Source organism: Salvia hispanica, chromosome 6 (assembly GCF_023119035.1).
Source record: "Salvia hispanica cultivar TCC Black 2014 chromosome 6, UniMelb_Shisp_WGS_1.0, whole genome shotgun sequence".
Taxonomy (NCBI): domain Eukaryota; kingdom Viridiplantae; phylum Streptophyta; class Magnoliopsida; order Lamiales; family Lamiaceae; genus Salvia; species Salvia hispanica.
In genome coordinates this window covers 45,533,698-45,548,341 of record NC_062970.1, presented here as the reverse complement: position 1 = coordinate 45,548,341, position 14,644 = coordinate 45,533,698, and the positions used below count along the sequence as shown (strand labels likewise).

General features: G+C 39.4%; 3 protein-coding genes across 3 annotated transcripts; 1 reads left to right on the top strand and 2 right to left on the bottom strand.

Moving 5' to 3' along the window:
* Nucleotides 1-202: 202 nt before the first annotated feature.
* LOC125196006 (cytochrome P450 72A225-like) lies at nt 203-1,475 on the bottom strand. Its single transcript, XM_048094344.1, has 2 exons — nt 1,391-1,475; nt 203-1,320 (listed from the first exon to the last, which is right to left on the bottom strand). Exon 2 carries the CDS (start codon nt 847-849, stop codon nt 226-228), a length of 624 nt encoding a protein of 207 aa, XP_047950301.1. The 5' UTR covers nt 850-1,320; nt 1,391-1,475; the 3' UTR covers nt 203-225.
* Nucleotides 1,079-3,189, top strand: LOC125195509 (putative late blight resistance protein homolog R1A-3). The gene is made up of 2 exons (XM_048093652.1): nt 1,079-1,688; nt 2,973-3,189. The coding sequence occupies exons 1-2, from the start codon at nt 1,079-1,081 to the stop codon at nt 3,008-3,010; spliced, it is 648 nt and encodes a 215-aa protein (XP_047949609.1). The 3' UTR covers nt 3,011-3,189.
* Nucleotides 3,190-9,209: 6,020 nt separating this feature from the next.
* On the bottom strand, nt 9,210-11,935 carry LOC125196005 (cytochrome P450 72A225-like). The gene is made up of 4 exons (XM_048094343.1): nt 11,596-11,935; nt 10,944-11,158; nt 10,628-10,872; nt 9,210-10,128 (listed from the first exon to the last, which is right to left on the bottom strand). The coding sequence occupies exons 1-4, from the start codon at nt 11,867-11,869 to the stop codon at nt 9,324-9,326; spliced, it is 1,539 nt and encodes a 512-aa protein (XP_047950300.1). The 5' UTR covers nt 11,870-11,935; the 3' UTR covers nt 9,210-9,323.
* Nucleotides 11,936-14,644: the final 2,709 nt, after the last annotated feature.

Here is a 14,644-nt window from a genome sequence, read left to right as displayed (position 1 = left end):
AAATTCAAGTAGCACTAGCGTCTGTTGACGACCACAATTGACTTCTACGAGTATTAATATCTTGAAAACGTTTCAAGATTCTTTGTTTAGAAACAGTAGCGAAGATGGAACTTTCATTATATGCCACCTATATGACATAAATTACTCTTTCAACAGACGCAGTCGAATCGACAAATTTCATAGCAGAGAAGATATATATGTATAATCATTATAACGCAACAAGGCCTAAAGGATCCGGTGCAGGATCAACGGTGCACCATGCTGAGGATGAAGCGACAGTACCATATTCGGGGCGTGTGCATACGATGGAGAAAGCTCGAACCAATACCGTTTCAATACGAGGGCCAGCGCCATTTTCGCTTCTAGCAAAGCAAAGTTCTGCCCGATGCATATCCTCGGGCCTCCACCAAACGGAAAGTAGACGAGCCTCCCTTTCGTCGCCTTGGAGACGCCTTCGCCAAACCTCTCCGGATTAAACTCATTCGCGTCCTCGCCCCATATCTCGCAGTCATGCTGCAGCGGAAGCGTGGCTAGGAAGATGCTCACGCCCGCGGGCAGGGCTAAATCCCCTAGCCTCGTCTCATCACGGATGGTTCGACTCAGCAAAACTGCCCCCGGGTACAATCTCAGAACCTCGTGGAAGATCATTGTCACAATCTGCAGCCGGTTCAGCTCTTGGAAATCCGGTTCGTTCGTGCCAAGAACTTGCATGACCTCGTCTCTGGCACGGGCCTGCCAGTCCGGGTGCTTGCTCAGCAGGATCATGGTCCACGTGAGCAGGGACGCTGTGGACTCCTGCCCGGCTATGTAGAAGAGTTTGCACTCATCAATCAAGTCTCTCAAGCTCATTTCTATCTTTTATTTTAATGTTTTTATAATTTTATTACTCTGGCCAAATCAAAGTCTGGACTGATTTGAACATTTCAAGGATTCGATTTTTAAAACAATGCATCGAAATGATCTCTTCAGCACAAGTAAAGGCCAGTATCACAATCTCCAATCATCACTTCTTCTTTGTCACTGGTCAACGGTTCTCCCTAAACCAGCATCAGTTCTTCTTCTCTCCCTCAAATTAACGATGGCCATCCCCGATGTCGTCGGCCTTAACCAGGACCTGATCAAAATCGCCGATAGGCTCACCGGAGGGCCATCCCACCTTCAGGTTATCCCAATCGTGGGGATGGGAGGAATCGGGAAGACCACACTGGCCAAGAATGTTTATCACCATCCGTTGACCACGGATGCTTTCATGGTTAGGGCTTGGGTGACTGTATCACAAGATTACAAGCCCCAGAGTATTTATACCGCCCTCCTAGCTTGCTTTAAACAAGTGGAAAATGAGAGCTCTGGGCAGGAAAAGGTTCACAAATTCTTGAAGGGCAGGAAGTACCTCATCGTGTTGGATGATTTATGGAGCCATGGTGCTTGGGATGATGCTAGCATTTGTCTTCCGGATGACGGAAACGGGAGCCGAGTCGTTATAACCACGAGGTTAGTGGATGTGGCTACTTATGCCGGCTCTTCCAGCGACGTTCATCGCATGCGTTTCATGGGCTGGGACGAAAGCTGGGATCTGCTCAAGAAGAAAGTGTTTCCCAGTAGTGATTGTCCATCTTATTTGGTGCACATTGGAATGAAGATCTCAAGAAGGTGCGGTGGATTGCCACTTGCAGTTGTGCTAGTTGCAGGTATTTCGTAATTTATTCAATAGAGATTTGTTTTCTGTCTATTATTTTTGCACTGTATCAGTAAATGACGTCAGGAAAAGGAAGTTTAGATTTTTATAAGTGCTCCATCCATCCCAACAAAGTTGATTCGTATTTCATTTTAGGCTATCCCAATTGAGTTTTCATTTCTCATTTTGTGATAAAAAATAAAATATTACGTCACTCTTATTTTACTCTCTTTATCTTTTATACTCCATCATCTACGTAAAAATATGTGCACTTTCCATTTTCATCCGCCCCATAAAAATATGGTCATCCATTTAGGAAAAGTTATTCCAATATATTATCCCTATACATCAAGTTATTTACAATTTATATCAGTATCAAAACAACAACAACAACAACAATAATAATAATAAATAATAATAATAATAATAATAATATAGATCCCACTATCCACCAACACTTTTTTAACTACTCTTCTCATTCTCTCTTTTACTTTACAATTTTGTCTTAATTTCCGTGCCACATATCCACCCATATTTTTATGGGAAGGTATACTTTATTCATCTCTCCTACTTCTGAATACAAATCTTTTAATTTCCGTACTCAAAAGTTTTGACTCAATTTAGTTGGGACGTAGGAGTAATATATATGTTGCGAGTTGAGCATATTATCAAAACAGTTACGAGATAGAATTTCCTTGTTACATAATTTGTTGACTAAAGCTCAAAATGGATCATTTCACTTAGTTTGAAAAAACTTTTGGTCTAAGTGAAAACTTCTAGTTTAAACAATATATTTTGGTACATATCTAACGGTTCTTGTGAAAAAATTGACAATAAACATATTTTGACTAGATTACTGAGATATGGAGTATTATTCTAATTATAAAAGTTAAAGAAATATATAAAAAAAAGCAAAAATACTAAGGAGAAAATAAAAAAGGACTTTCTTCTTATGTTATTTTTTAATTTGGAATGCAATTAAATTACTAATCTAGTCAAAATGTTGTTGACTGTTAACTTTTGACAAAATTGTTGAATAGTAGGACCAAACATTTTTTTTTTCATACAAATGTAGACAAATGTTGATGACCAACTTTGGACTTTAGAGTAATTTGTATCCAACGGTAAAATCTAGATATCCACATTGTGGACTTTAGTGTAATTTTAGGACGAAGGCAGTATATAATAATTGCACTATGGACCCATAGGCTTGTATTCTTTTATCTGTTTTAATTAATTTAAGTTCATTCTTATTAATTAAAGCCTTATATCCTAATCTAGTTCATACATCTTTCAGGCATGTTGTCCACGGTGTTGAAGACTGGATTCTCATAGAAAGAAGTTGAGAAGAAGGTAGACTCAGCTAGGGAGTTGGATGAGATAATATCTTTAAGTTATACCAACTTGCCTCATCATTTGAGGCCATGCTTCCAATACATGGTAGCCTTCCCAGAAGATCATGAGATTCGTGCCTCGAAGCTCGTCAAGCTATGGATTGCTGAAGGATTTGTCGAACTAGAAGAGGAGGCCATAGAGTGTTTGGAAGATCTTGTCAAGAAAAGTCTAGCTTTGGTGACAAGGAGGAAGTCTGATGGCAAAATCAAAAGTTGCAGCGTCCACGATTTGGTACGGATGGTATGTAGGAGAAGAGGCGAGGAGGAAAATATTCAGCACCGTCTGAGTATTGCTCACCCTGATCTGGTGCTCGTTGCAAGAAATCATGGCTCAACTCTTCGTTCCGTTGTATGCTTCCGACCTAGTGAAAGTTCGTTAGGCGCTCTACCGGGGTTCAAATTGCTAAGGGTGTTGGATGTGGTGGATGACAATGAGCACCCTTTGCCTGCTCAAGTATTTGACCTGTTTCATTTAAGGTACCTTGCTTTCGCGTGCCCAAGTGAGATTCCGGCAGCCACTTCTAGGCTTGAGAATCTTCGGACATTGATCGTTTGTCCAAGGTTCAGATCAAGGCGGCGCTCAAGGGATGTGCTGTCTTTACCATCAGAGATTTGGATGATGCCACAATTAACTCATCTTGTTTCCTTCTACAATTTTTTGCCTGTTCCAAGAGTAGTGGATTCTCCTCTAGAAACCCTGCTGACTCTCTCAGTAGCAGGAAGGTTCTTATGTACTGAAAAGATGACACAAATGCTTCCCAATGTGAAAAAGCTGAGAATCACTTATTTTGGAGGCAAAATCCAGAAAGACAACCAGCTCCGCAATCTTGTCTTTCTGCATCAACTTGAAAAGTTGAAGCTAGTTTTGGAGGGTGATTATGTTATTCCGTTTAAGGTTCGACCTGTTTTCCCGGAGACGCTGAGAAAGCTAACCTTGAGCGGATGGCGATTTCCTTGGAAATATATGGACAATGTTGGCTGTCTGCCTAATCTTCAAGTGCTAATTGAATCAGTTTCAATAGGATTCAAACTCCTCAACAACAAATACGACAGCCTCCAGAGAGAAATCCTCAAGTTTGGGGATGATACAACAGCTGACGAAGCTTTTGGCATCGTCAAACAAGAAAGGCGTACCGCGGTTTGGAAGCCGTCGGTTACACCGACCGTCGAATCAGGGGAAGCAAGAATTGGGGCCGGCCTTGGAGCTCGATTCTGTCAGCCACCACCACCTACTCAGAACAGACCACCAGCCCCACCACACGCCCGGAATCAGCAGCCACCACAGCTACACGGTTACCGGCGGGAGGAAAGTACTGGAGCCGTCGCCACGGCGGGCAGCCAAAAGGCTACCTACGCCGGCAACGACCCCAGAATGACGATTGAAGAGCCAATCGGAGGTGGGTGGTGGGCAACGGTCGAAGGCGATGGCGATGCGGGGGCGACGGCGGAGATAGCAAGAGCGCGGTGTGGGAACGCAAGTGAAGGTATTGGGTTTGGGATTTTAATCCCAAACCCTCATTTGTCCCCTTTATTACAAAATCCCCCCCATACTTTACCCAGAACCCCCCCAAGTTCCGGAAAATTCGAAAAAATGCCCCATTCAGTCAATACTTACCAAACTGAACCCCAAAATCCAAATAAATCCGAACCTGCCAACCAATGTTTTTTAAATCCTGTTTTAGGACATAAAAATTGGTCTACCATGGATGATTCTTCTATAGCTCGATTGTGTAATGTACAGTCTACTGGGGGTAAGAAAGATAAAAGATGGATTTTTGATTGCGGTGCTACTGATACTATGACGTATGACTTGGCAGATTTATGTAGCTTAACAACGTCACGGCGAAAATATGTTGAAACTGCCAGCGGAGAACTAGCTCGGGTGGAGGGCGCTGGCACTATTCGAATTTCTCCATCTTTAACTCTGTCCAATTGTCTTTATGTTCCATCTCTGTGCCAAAAATTGATGTCTGTCAGCCAAGTAACAAAGGAACTTGATTGCACCCTTTTGATGCATCCTACATTTTGTGTTTTACAGGGTATTCGGACGGGAGCAATTATTGGGCGTGGCACTGAGAACCACGGGTTGTACTATGTGGATGAGATTGCTCAATCGTGCAAAGTGATGTTAGCTCAAGGAACTTCAGAACAGGACCCCATGTTGTGGCATAGGCGGTTCGGACATCCATCTCTAGGTTATTTGAAAGTTTTATTTCCTGGTCTTGTTTCGACTTCGGCTTTTAATTGCGAGACTTGTGTTTTGGCTAAGAGTCATAGACAATCTTTTCCTTCTTCTGATACTAGAGCTGATTCTGTGTTTTCTTTAATACATTCTGATGTGTGGGGTCCGTCTCCTATTGTTGGGGGACATGGGTTCCGTTATTTTGTCCTATTCATTGATGATTGCACTAGAATGACATGGGTCTATTTTTTAAAAAATAAATCCGATGTCTTTTCTAAGTTTGTCGATTTTTACTCTATGATTCTTACCCAGTTCCAAACTAAGATCCAAATTCTTAGGTCCGATAATGGTGGGGAATTCGTGAACTCAAAAATGAAAGTTTTTTGTGCCGAAAAAGGGTTATTACATCAAACATCTTGTGCCTATACACCTGAACAAAATGGGGTAGCCGAGCGAAAAAATAGGGTTGTCCTTGAAATGACTAGAGCTCTCCTTCTTGATTCAAAGGTACCAAAATATTTCTGGTTAGAAGCTGTTGCTACTTCCATTTACCTTCTCAATCGCCTTCCTACTCGCACCCTAAGCATGAAATCTCCTCTCCAAGCCTTATCTTCCTTAGCCACAGTCCCATCTACTTTATCTCTAAAACCCCGTGTTTTTGGATGTTCAGTATTTGTACATATTCCCAAAAATGACCGTACCAAACTCTCTCCTTGTGCCCTTAAATGTGTGTTTGTGGGATATGGTATAAACCAGAAAGGATATCGATGTTACGACCCTAACAGTCGACAGATCATTACCACAATGAACTGTCAATTTTTGGAAAGTGAGTTCTTTTATGGTTCCCAACTTACGAGTCAGGGGGAGGAGAATATGATTGACTTCCTAAGTTGGTCACCTATGCCATACACAGCGGATCCTACTGAGAATCCAACTGAGCCGGCTAATATTGCCCCCGAGCAAGTCTTGAACAATATACAACCCGTGGAGCGCAGTGACCCACCGATAACCCCTCCGATACCTGAGGTAAACAATACTGCAATTGAAATTCCTGTTATTACTGATAATTCTCCTGAATGCTACCCAGTAGATGGAGATACTGGACAATATGTTCTACCTCGACGGATTAATCGTGGTGTCCCACCCAAAAGATATTCGCCGGAAAGGGGAGGGAAAGCAAGATATTCAGTTGGGAATATAGCCAGGGCAAACTTGACAAAAATGGCCAAGGCTTTTGAAGAAGCACTGTATGAGGAAGAGGAGATTCCTCAGTCAGTTGAAGAAGCCATGAAGAGTAAAAAGTGGAGAGAAGCAATGCAAATAGAATTGAAAGCACTGGCAAGGAACCACACTTGGGAAAAATGTTTGCTCCCAGAAGGGAAACGTGCAGTAGGATGTAGATGGGTATTCACAATTAAACGAAGACCAGATGGGTCCATTGAAAGATACAAAGCTCGATTGGTTGCAAAAGGATACACTCAGACTTATGGCGTGGATTACTCAGAGACTTTTTCCCCGGTAGCCAAGATGGATACAGTTCGAGTATTGCTCTCCGTTGCAGCAAACAAAGATTGGCCTTTATATCAATTCGACGTTACAAATGCCTTTCTACATGGAGAATTGAAGAAAGAAGTCTATATGGAGAGCCCTCCTGGTTTCGAAGGAGACTTCAAAGAGGGAGAAGTGTGCCGACTAAAGAAGACACTGTATGGACTGAAACAATCTCCAAGAGCATGGTTCGGGAGATTTGGTGCGGCTATGAAGAAATATGATTATCAACAAAGCAACGCAGATCACACATTGTTCCTAAAGAGGAAAGGAGATAAGATTACTTGCCTACTGATCTATGTTGACGATATGATCATAACAGGAAATGATGAAGAGGAGATTGCTCAACTCAAGAAAAACTTGGCAACTGAATTTGAGATGAAGGATTTAGGAGCACTAAAATACTTTCTTGGAGTAGAAGTATTAAGATCAAGAAAAGGAATCTTCATTAACCAGAGAAAATATATTCTTGACCTATTGGCAGAAATAGGGATGGTGGATTGTAAGCCAGCAGAAACACCCATCATTGTCAACCATGGCTTGCAGATCAAGGAAGGTGCTCAACTAACAGACAGAGAGCGGTACCAAAGGCTTGTTGGGAAATTAATCTACTTGTCTCATACTAGACCTGATATTGCATACGCAGTCAGTATAGTAAGTCAGTTCATGCATCAACCCCAACATGAACATCTTGAAGCAGCGCTAAGGATAGTGAGGTATCTAAAAAGAACATTTGATCACGGTATAATGTTCAAGAAGAATGATCATTTAGAAATCCATGGGTACACAGATGCAGACTGGGCAGGGAATCCCGTTGATAGAAGATCAACCTCTGGCTACTTTACATTCGTTGGCGGAAACTTGGTTACCTGGAAGAGTAAGAAACAGAAAGTTGTGGCACTCTCAAGTGCAGAAGCAGAATTCAGAGGAATTAGGAATGGATTGACAGAAGTATTGTGGCTAAGAAGACTAATGGAGGAATTAGCATTGTTACCACAGAAAACATGTCAGCTCTTCTGCGATAACAAGGCTGCCATCAGTATATCAGAAAATCCAGTTCAACATGATCGAACAAAACACGTTGAAGTTGACAGACACTTCATCAAAGAAAAAATTGAGGCAGGAATTGTTGAATTTCCATTTGTTCGATCCAAAGATCAACTCGCAGATATTTTGACAAAGGCAGTTGGTGCAAGAGATTTCTCAGTAGCACTCGGCAAGTTAAGTATCGGAAATCCCGTTACTTAACTTGAGGGGGAGTGTTGGAAATAGAATTTGGGTGTCTCAAGGATGTTGGAAAGAGAATTAGGAATTCCCAACCTATTGGAAAGGGGAGATAGTATTTATAATGAAGAGTTCCAAGTTGTCTAGTCCCTAGATGCATTTATATTTCTTGCCCTATAAATACCAATATACATTGTATCCTCAAAATATAATTCAGTGAATAAACAATCTTCTCCAATGTTCAATATCTGATTATTCAACATGAAGTGTGTGAGACGGATCCAAGAGGAACATCGTGACTACGGAAACTATGATCCTCAAGTTCATTCCGCGAATGGTCCGGTAAGTCCCCAGAAAGTAACCAACATGAACGAAACAAGAGAGACGTCACAAAAATCTTAAATAACATAGTAAAATAAGAAACTGAGAGATTTTGTTGAAGTTGTTGAAATTTCATTTATGGTATACTTCTCTCAAGCCAAAAATTTAAACCGAAAAAGTTAGATTTGAAAAGAAACCATTTTTTTTAACTTACAGAAGGAACAATAGATGCTGAAAAAGGAACAAATTTTTCTGTACATTATTTTCTTACATTGACTAGGGATAAATTGGTATAGTATATTGTGTTGATACTTTGGAAGATTAAGAGAATGCCTCTTGTTTCCAATGGGCTGTTTTTTGCATTAATTTCCAGAATTGGAAGGCTCAGATGAGGGCACTGGAAATGGCATGGACCCTTTCGAATATTTCGTCTGCTGTATGTACAATCATGTGACATAATGGAACAGGGTCTCTCCAATAATATGACCCAAATTTAAAGACATGTACAGGGTCAGGGTCAGGGTCAGTGTTGTACCGGTGGGTCATTAAAATTTCAGCCTATGGTCAGTGACCTGCTCTAATACCATGATAGAAGTCTAAGGTTTCGTGTTGTTCTTTGGTCTTGAAGTCCAATTGTTGTTATTCTGATTCGTTCTGTATCTTTTTATGAAAAATTTTCTAGTGCATATTTTGGTTGTTTCTGTGCGCTCATGGTTTTTTTGGGACATGTTAAATTCTTGGTGTCGTTTTGGTTAATTTATTGTTGTGGTCGGTTATGTGCGATATTTATAACAATGATAGTGCGGGGAACGAGTCATTCTTCGGGCAAGGGCCTTTCCTTCGGTGATCATCACAGACATCGCCCTATATAAAACACTCTTTCAATAGACACAGTCGATATCGACAAATTTCATAGCAGAAAACACTCTTTCACAACGTAGAAAGATATATATGTATAATCATTATAACGCAACAAGGCCTAAAGGATCCGGTGCAGGATCAACGGTGCACCATGCTGAGGATGAAGCGACAGTACCATATTCGGGGCGTGTGCATACGATGGAGAAAGCTCGAACCAATACCGTTTCAAGATGAGGGCCAGCGCCATTTTAGCTTCTAGCAAAGCAAAGTTCTGCCCAATGCATATCCTCGGGCCTCCACCAAACGGAAAGTAGACGAGCCTCCCTTTCGTCGCCTTGGAGACGCCTTCGCCAAACCTCTCCGGATTAAACTCATTCGCGTCCTCGCCCCATATCTCGCAGTCATGCTGCAGCGGAAGCGTAGCTAGGAAGATGCTCACGCCCGCGGGCAGGGCTAAATCCCCTAGCCTCGTCTCATCACGGATGGTTCGACTCAGCAAAACTGCCCCCGGGTACAATCTCAGAACCTCGTGAAAGATCATTGTCACAATCTGCAGCCGGTTCAGCTCATGGAAATCCGGCTCGTTGGTGCCAAGAACTTGCATGACCTCGTCTCTGGCACGGGCCTGCCAGTCCGGGTGCTTGCTCAGCAGGATCATGGTCCACGTGAGCAGGGACGCTGTTGACTCCTGCCCGGCTATGTAGAAGAGTTTGCATTCATCAATCAAGTCTCTCAAGCTCATTTCTATCTTTTCACCATTTTCATTGAAATTGGACTCCAACATTAGTCCTAGCAAGTCAGTGGACTCTGTTATTTCCCCTGCTTCTGCCAATTGCTTTCTTTTATTGATGATGCCTAGAATTAATGAGTCAACTTCCTTGGCAATTTGTGCCATCCTTCTGTTAGTTTTTGTTGGCAAAAATCTACAAGTTAAATCCAGACAAGTATTAGACTAGACATTATTAAAACTAAGGTTATTTTCCTGTAAATTCCTAAACATTCATCAAAATTCTGTCTTTGCATAACTTTGATTTGTTCTGATTTTGCAACCAAGGGCATAAACGAGAACAATGTCATGTTGTAGGTAGTTATAAAACGTCGTATTGTGCTAAATTAAATAATTTCATTTGTTGAATAAGAGGGAGTACAACAAATTAAATTATTCAATTTAGTATTATACGAAGTCGCTTCGCTTTATTTAATGTGACGTCGTTTTGGTTGACGTTCGATAGTGCCATGTTAGTAAGTCAAGCACTGTTAGCGCCAAAATCTTGATTGGTTGCAAAAACAGGACAAACAGTTCAACACTTCACACGCAAATTTTAACGAATGGCATGTAAAACCAGAATTTGACGAAAGTTTTGGAATTTATATGCAAATACCCGTGAAACTAATCCAACACTACTTCTCAAATCATCGTACCTCCAACCAGGGAAGTAAAGCATTTGAGCCGCCTTCAGCAAGAGCGTGCCCTGCTCTTTCTGAAGCTCAAATATCTTCCTCCCTTCTTCGTAGCTGCTCCCAAACGCAGTGCGCGAGATCACATCACTCGTTAGAGCTTGAAGATGAGTCCACACATCCACTTCGCATCCTCCATCACTCGGTACCATCTTGTCCAATTTGCTCAACATGTCACCGCAGCTCAAGTACATCGAGGGAAGCATCAGCTGCAACGAGGAAAGAACCATTCAATGAATATTAGTATGATTCAGTTAGGTTATTACCCTCTGATAAACACCTTCAGTTTTTCAAGATGAAAAGCAGGATTTAGCAGCCTTCTGTGCTTAGCCCATTTGTCTGCTTCGTACGTTGCAAGGCCTCGTGTTAGAAGCTTCTCTAGCGGACTAGAAGTCTTCAGGAAAACATAATTCTTCGACATAATCTCTTTTATCATTTGGTGATCGGAGATGACTATTGCAGGATTTGAGCCAAACCACATGAAGCAATTTTCCCCTATAATTTTACCACCAAAAATCCAACAATCAGTCGTTAAAATACAAACCAAACATGAGAACTCATCCATCGATTATCAAATATATTTAGCCTATCATGAAAGAGAACTCATTTAATTTATAAAGAACGAACACTAGTCTATTACGAAAATGAGTATTCATTCAATATATAAATCGGGAGATAGAACTCATTTGATTTATAAACTCAACCATCCGTTTTAGGACCAACATACTCGTTGATCAGACCACCAAAGAAAAGAACTTATCTAAAAAAGCTAGTCAATTAGGAAAAAAAAAGATCATCTGGTCTATAAACCCCACACCAGTAGCCTTACACAACCGACTTGAACCATGAGTTCGTAACAACCTAATTAAACATCTTCCAAGAAAGCTGAAAAGTGAAAACAAACCAAAGCTGAAACTGGAAAGTTGATATACCGTATTTGACAAGGGAGTGATGGATGAAGGGGATGACCCGAGGCGCGATATCGTTGGAGAAAGGGATAGGCTTGGAGAGAGCTTCTTTAGTCATGGCAGCCATTTCTTTGGAGTCGCCAACCATAAATCTGTAGCTGTTTCCACTGAAACCTTGCTGCCTCAGGCGTTGTTCGACCTTTCTCGGCTCAAACCAAGCCCGCTTCAAGAATTTCCACGCGTTATATGAGATGAAAACAGCACTGAATAGCACAACTATGCTGTATAATACTTCCATGAATACCCTCTTTCTCTCTGTGTTTGGTTTTGTGTGTATTGCTGTGTTCTTGGCTGGTGGGGTTAGTTATATTGTGGTGAACTTTGTGAAGAATTTTCTTCTCAGATATTTTATTATAAACTTTATCCTTTATCAGTAAGATAAGATGAAAATACTGATGTAGACTTACATTGACCTAATGATATTCAATGCAATGCAATCAGTCAACTGATTTTGTCTCTCACAATCCATAGCTCAGGGATTGACAACTTACCCTTGTACTGTTTAAAAAGTCATTTTGACTCGGCACGAACTTTAAGAAATTATTTGACTTTGTAAAAGAAAAGAGTTTGTGGAATATGAGTCTCATTTTTAATTTTAATTTTACAATGGATTGTAGTGAAAAAGAGTTAGTTGAATGTATGAACCGCATACCAAATGTGGAATAAAGTAAAAGATTCTTTAAATCGTGGACATCTATAATGACAAAATGATTCTTTAAATTGTGGACGGAGGGAGTAACCCCTAACTAAAATTTAGATCTAGACCAACCCCATAAACAAAATCATGCCCATAGCTAAAAATGTAAACTTGTACTATGGCGATCAAGATCAAGAATGAGAATAAAATAAGCAGAGATAACCGAAAACTTACCCCCTTATTCATTTTTTTGGAACGTATAAGTTGAAGAAAAATACAGTTTAGAATATGATTAATTGGCAATTTAAACAGAAATCTTTTTAAGGAGTAACAAAACAATAATGAAATTGAGAAGTCTACGTTTTTTAAATTTTATTGAAAAATATAGTATTTTTTAAAGTGAGATATTTAATAATAGAAGATTTTGTATAATTAAAAAAATATGAATAAGTTAAATTTAAAACTTTATTTTATAAAAGAAAAATAGATTTAATAGCTTAAGCCCCTTGTTCACGTGGATTCGACAATGAGTGCGCTTGAGATGTGGGCTATTGTTAAATGGGCTTTCAATATTCACGATCCAAATCCATTATCGAGGAAACAATTGATGTATAAATCTTTAAAATAATTACTTACAAAACAAATCTATATCAAACTACCTATATTTATAATGCCTAACTTCGACATATTTATTCATATTTAACAGAGCCCTAATTACTCTGAAGAGTTGGATAAGTTTTCATTGTTTCATAGGAATGAAATAGTAGGAGTACTCCACAGAATAAAAAACAATAAAAAAAAAGTGAAATGCTCCATAAAATAGAATTGATCAATAAAAAATAAAAAATCCCCAAATCAAACGGCGCACCTCTCTTCTCCTAAATATATCCCTTTCGCATGATCTTTGTTCAATTTATTACGTACTAAATTTTCTTCTCTACTTAAATTCGATGTATTCCTCTACTTTCTACTATTTGTTTCTAATGTTCTAACTAGTTAATCTCTTTCTAATTTCTCAGCCGTGGAGATGAAACTTCCTTACGTGGGGTCGGGAGGCGGATGATACGAGCATATTTCATATTTTGTTTAGATATTTTAGAGAATCACATATCTTTTCCATATATTTGTTTTCTTGTTCATTAAGTTAGTTATTAGTGTTATAAATACGAGTTATTGTATTCATTTGAGAAATTAATCAAGAATATCAATATTATCATTCATTCTACCGACTTGCTCGACGGGTGAGTTGGGCACTCCGATTAGCCCGATAGGAGGTTTATCCTATCAGCGGAGCTGCCGTCCGATTATAGAGCTCTCGAGCGGCACTCATGGACTAACAGTAGGGTCAGCGATGACCGAAAATATCCATACTACTCCCACCGTCCCAAGAAAGATGACCCCTTCCTTGGGCTACACATGAATTTATGCAATTTTACTTTGTATCTCAAGTGGAGAGAATAAAGTGAAAAAAAGATAAAATAGAAACAAAAATATATTTCTATTTTTAGTAATCTATCATCTTAGGATAAATTAAAAAAAAAAGAGTGGTTCATATTCATTAGAAAGGAGAGAATACTATAATTAAGAATAATTTCATTCATTCTAGAGAATGTTAATTTTGCTTTGAGAACTTACAATAGTATGCATAAAAATTTAGTAGTAGCATTAAAAGGAGCCTAGATAAAACGACTGCGTCTTGTCCTTTGTATTTTTCTTAAAATAAAATTTTCTTAGTATAATCTTTCGGCTGAAATTCTAGCATAGTCTTTAACCTAAAATAATATAAAAAATAATTGATATGGTAAAACCGTACAAGGAAAGGATCAGTAGAGGTGTACTTAATTGAAATCATCACCTAGTATTAAAAGTGGAAGGAATAATTTCCAAAATCGATATGTATTAGGACAAAAGTTATTATTACATGTTCACTTTAATTAAATGGTCGGCCAGAATCATGTCGAATCCTAAGAAACTTCGAAACGAACTATGTTTATATAAAGTTTGTTCAATTATAACATAGACGAATCAGCTCATCATCAGCTCATCATCAGCTCAAGGTATGATTAGACGAATTCATATTTACGAATTGCCTCATTATTTGCCATAATTAATTTCTACTCTATTTACCTAATTACTCCTGTTTATCAATCTATGTATACAAGTGTTTGTGTTATGTGTTGTGTGTGTGCACATTGTGTGTGTATTATGTGTGTATTTTTGTGCACTATGTGTTGTTGTGTGTGTCTATTGTGTGTTTGGAAGATGTCCAATTTTATGACTATTTGAAATTCGTATAATGACTTTGATTAATAAATTTAAATTGTAGATCTGAGAGAGTTTTCATTGAAATTTAATTGAAAGTCCAAGTATTACCGA